The sequence below is a fragment of the Diuraphis noxia genome, unplaced genomic scaffold, assembly GCF_037042655.1.
Source record: "Diuraphis noxia isolate RWA-SAM2 unplaced genomic scaffold, SU_Dnox_SAM2 contig0001, whole genome shotgun sequence".
In the NCBI taxonomy this organism is placed as follows: domain Eukaryota; kingdom Metazoa; phylum Arthropoda; class Insecta; order Hemiptera; family Aphididae; genus Diuraphis; species Diuraphis noxia.
The window spans coordinates 92904511-92909467 of NW_028301711.1; the positions used below are offsets into that span (position 1 = coordinate 92904511).

Here is a 4957-nt window from a genome sequence, read left to right on the forward strand (position 1 = left end):
ACTTTAAACTATTTTTAAAAGTAGTTATGTTCAGTTACATCTTCGGTTTTTCCCAACTTTTTTACCGCCTGCATGGACCACTTCGATAATATTTGATAGGACCACCTCAGTATTACGAAAATAGGTAAGACCTTTTTTTGCTCATTGACAAGAACACACAAATTTAATCAAAAAAATGTTATTTTATTACTATACTTAACTAATATATAACTATGCTTTACTATATTAAATAATTGTGATGGGTGATTTTTGTAACTGCATTTCTTTGATCATTTTCGATTCTCTGATGGATGTTGCTCATACCCAAATGTATGTCGATGCTTACGCCCAAGTAGTGTTGTGCTTAAATAAAAAAAATATCTAGATATAGATAAGATATCTTAATTTAAAATTATCTAGATTTAGATAAATTTTGCAAGAAATACAAATGAAATTTCTTATTTAATTATTTATTTTATAATGAATATGATAATATTGTAGGATAGTTATTACTTATTAGTTATCTACGGATTTTGTGAATTATCTAGATAATTTATTTAGATGGCTATACATTTTATCTAGATGAAATTTAAATGTCGATTTAATTTTTTCCTCGATATATTTTCAATCGATTCCTATGTTTCTTTTAATTACAAGTAGACTAGAAAATCCTTATCGTAATTTTTTCACTAGGTATTTAAATAATAATAATAATAGACAATAATCATTTCTAATAGAAATTGAAGAAAAAAATCTATGGGACCGCGGATCACCGGTTGGGAAACTGGAAGCTCCAGTTTGACGAAACACAAACGTATGAACATGGCAATCTGAACGGTATTTGATCAAAGATCTAAGATCCAAGGATCATAATGAAATAGGATAAATCATGTTAATACATGTAATGTTTGTGCTGATTAAATTGTGTATGTTATACTTTATGACGAATATATTATTTAAACTCTGTTTATTTTATATTTGTTCTTTAATTAATTGTACAATGATAATTCATACAAGTTATTCTTACAATATATAAATGAACATCTTAATTCTTATTTCTTAATACATAATAATCTACATATCGAAAATGGCAACGTGATAAGCTGGATATAAATAAAATAGCTTAGGTAACACTTATTATTATGACATCTTTCCTTTCTGTTTTTCTTATAATAAAAAATGTACGTCTATTGTCACTTAATAGTGTATGATAATATATAGGTATATATAAACATTTTTAATATTTAAATTAGAATGTAATCATAATCTCTAGTAATAAGTCTAATCTTTTAGGTTTGACTACCTTTCTATCTATCCTGGTTTTATATTCTTTAAGGTTGGCTTGTCTAGAAATTTTGCTGTACCTAATGTTCTATAATTCTCGACTTTTAAGACTCTTCTTTTTCACCCACTATGTTGTTCTGTTTACCGTTTACCTATTGTTAGTTTCGAAAGAAAGCTGATATTAATGACTTGCCAAATTTGCTTTCACTAAATAGGATCTGAGTTCATTCAATTATTTAATTATTGTTCCTTCATACCAATTTTTTGTATACTTGTCCTGAATATACACTTTTTCAAACTTCCCAAAACAACTAATATTTTTATTTGCACCTCTGTTTTAATACAGAGCTTGTATCTAATATGATGTTATAATAATTTTAATATGGAATGTGGGGACACAAATAGCTACACCCATTGCCGAGGCTTAGTACATTAAACACACTTTGTGTTTCTATTCAAACGAATGCACAGTTTCGGGAAACTATACTCCGTACCACGAGAGAACGCATACGGCGGGTCGACCAAAACTCGTCGTTTTCGCGCATGAGCGTCCCCCTCCCTTAAGCAGTCTAAAGCCGAAACTCGTCGTTCGCTATCGGAGCTATTCGGTTTTCGGTTGGCGCACATGTATATACAGACTGGTTGTTGTCAACAACATAACTGAAAACTGTTGATTCGTACGTCGATCGTCGTTTACGCTACTGTCTTGTTTCTTTTTTACCGAGAATCTTGAATTATTTTAATTTTTTTTTACGCCAGTGTTTGCATTCTGTTTTATTTTGACTGTCCGTTGTCTATGTTAATTTATTTTATGCAAAATGAGTCAACAAGGTAGTGATAACACGGCCATACAAGGGGGAACTGCAGATTCACCAAAGAAAAGAAACCCCCGTGGAAAAGTAAGAATCATTTTAATTATTATGATTGTATTATATTATATTTTACTATTTTTTTTATACATAATATACTATTCTATATTATATTATACTAATGCAACTGTTATTTTAGTTTGTTGGCTCTGGTCAAAAAATGATGATTGTCAATTTGTATAAAACCAAAATGGCGCAACAATCAACTGGTCATGGGCCAAAATTGGCGGCAAAAGAAATCATAAAAAATATATCCGAAGAAAGTGGTGTCGGACAACGGACTGTGAGCGTTACTCTGTCAGAATATCGCAACAAAGGAATTGTAACATCACCAAACAAGACCAAAATCAGACCGAAGGTAATTGATAAAATTGACGAGTTCAACCAAAATGCTATCAGGCAAAAAGTTTATCAGTTTTGGCACAACCGTGAAATCCCGACTTTAAATAAAATGTTAACAGTAATAAACGAAGATGACAGTTTACCGAATTTTTCAAAAATGTCCTTGTACAGAATTCTAAAACATCTGAATTTTGAGTATGTTCGTAAGTCTCGGAATAGCGCGTTAATTGAACGTAATGATATTGTCTGTTGGCGTCGAAGATATTTAGAAACTATTAAACATTACCGTCGGTTAGGTAGACCAATATATTACTTAAATGAGACATGGGTAAATGCAGGCGAAACTACAACACGAACATGGGTGGACAAAACAGTCAAATCGACAAGGGACGCATTTCTTCGGGGCCTTTCAACTGGACAAAAGGAACCGTCTGGTAAGGGGAAGCGGCTCATTGTTGTGCACATCAGGTCATCAGACGGCTTTGTTGCTGGCGGTTTCTTTTGCTTCGAGTCAAAAAAAAATACCCGAGATTACCATGGCGAAATGAACGGTGACAATTTTTACGAGTGGTTCAACAATATTTTACCATTATTGAACGAAAATGCCGTGATCGTCATGGATAATGCGTCTTATCATTCGGTGAAGATGGATCCATGCCCTGTCATATCCTGGGAGAAGGTAGATATTATCAACTGGCTCGAAAATAAAGGTGAGATAGTTGATCACACAAAAGTCAAAGCTCAATTATTGGAACGTGTTCAAGAGTTAAAGCCACAGCACGATCTAAATGTAATAGATGAATTAGCAAAGGCTGCCAATAAAACTGTGTTACGTTTACCCCCATATCATTGTGAATTAAACCCTATAGAGCTCGCGTGGGCATCTGTAAAAAATTATGTCCGTATGAATAATACGACATACAAATTACAAGATGTTCGTAAACTATTGGAAGAAGGCGTAGAACGGGTTACTCCAGATATGTGGAAACACTTTGTTGCCCATGTAATAAAAGAAGAAGATAAATTTTGTCAAATTGATTTTATATCTGATCAACTTCTGGACGAACAAGGATCACACGTCGTAACGATTACAGGTGACACAAGTTCAGACTTCGATTCCGATTAAATCATTTGACAATAAAAAACATTTATTGTAAAATGATTTTATTTTAATTTAATTTAATTTAGTTAATATTTTTTTTAAATTATGACTATGGCTTAAATTGTAACCTATATTACGATTTTGTACATTTATATTTTTAATTATTATTTTTGACTATATTACTGCAGTATTATTTGTATTTTTTATTGTTGTACTGTTGTACATATTGTTTTGACAATGCAATTAATAATATACTTATTTGAAATTTTATAACCGAAAAACTGTTTTTTTTATTGCTCGCGATAATAATATGAACCAATATTTTGTAATACGCATCAATTAATATGTGTGAATCCGTGATTGCACGAGCACGTAATATTTTAATTATTTGAGCCGCTGTATACACTAATCAGCTGATTGCCGTATGCGTTCTCTGGTGGTATGGTAGGGGAAATTTGGCCTCGGTACGACGGAGCGCAATCATTCGGATGCGCCAGCCGTATGCGTTCTCTCGTGGTACGGAGTATGGTAACTTATTAACTTATTGTAAAATGAAAGTATGCGACACTAAAATATACCAAACAGTCGAAAATATTCCAACTATACATAACATAATATGGCAAATACATACAGTAGTTACTAGTTTATCATTGACTGAAATCTTTATACTTGTATTGTATTATTTAATCTGGTAAATAAAATAAAATCCTAAAGCACATGCATATTATGGTGACTGATAACAGTGTGGTAGTACTATTAAAGTTAGTTGTAAGCTTCAAACTAAAACATATTTTTTTCCAACAATAATTGTAGATTAAACAGCTAAATTATACCTCTTATAAACAATTATATCAACAATTATCATCAATAATTTCATGAAAACAAAGTTATGAAACATATTTAGAGATCGCTCATATTCCTCTACAACAAATTCTAGACAAATATGGAAACAATCAGATTTAATTTAAATATTGTTTTATTTAAAAAACATACTTTTTACTAAATATTTCATTATAATATATAACCATTAATCATTATTCAATACACAGTTTACATTCTTAAAAATGGCTGCTAGTTAGTAGCTTGGTTAAAGTAAAATATAGATTTACACATAAATAAAATAAAATGAGGTTCTAATTTAGAAATAACTAGTACTAATAAACATTAAAGTACCCTCTATCCATCATCAGTTCCAGTTGATCAAATTAAATGCTTTAATATACCTAATAAGAATTTGTGAATTATAAACACATGAAATGCTCAAAATACAGTACTGATAAAGTTAGGACTGTACTAATTTTTGAGTCACTTTGAGCCCTGTTATGAATAGTATAGGTTATCTACCTATACATAACATAATCAATAATATTAACACCAAATA

The 4957-nt window shown here is 30.9% G+C and overlaps 1 protein-coding gene across 1 annotated transcript; it reads left to right on the plus strand.

Moving 5' to 3' along the window:
* The first annotated feature begins 1896 nt into the window (after positions 1 to 1896).
* On the plus strand, positions 1897 to 3837 carry LOC107166900 (uncharacterized). Its single transcript, XM_015515740.2, has 2 exons — positions 1897 to 2162; positions 2272 to 3837. The coding sequence occupies exons 1-2, from the start codon at positions 2082 to 2084 to the stop codon at positions 3598 to 3600; spliced, it is 1410 nt and encodes a 469-aa protein (XP_015371226.2). The 5' UTR covers positions 1897 to 2081; the 3' UTR covers positions 3601 to 3837.
* Positions 3838 to 4957: the final 1120 nt, after the last annotated feature.

What these genes read in the sequence shown, in the direction of transcription:
- LOC107166900 (XM_015515740.2), top strand. Translation starts at nt 2,082, where the DNA reads ATGAGTCAACAAGGTAGTGATAACACGGCCATACAAGGGGGAACTGCA. An exon ending in AAAGAAACCCCCGTGGAAAA is followed by an intron (nt 2,163 to 2,271) that starts GTAAGAATCATT and finishes CTGTTATTTTAG; the next exon opens with TTTGTTGGCTCTGGTCAAAA.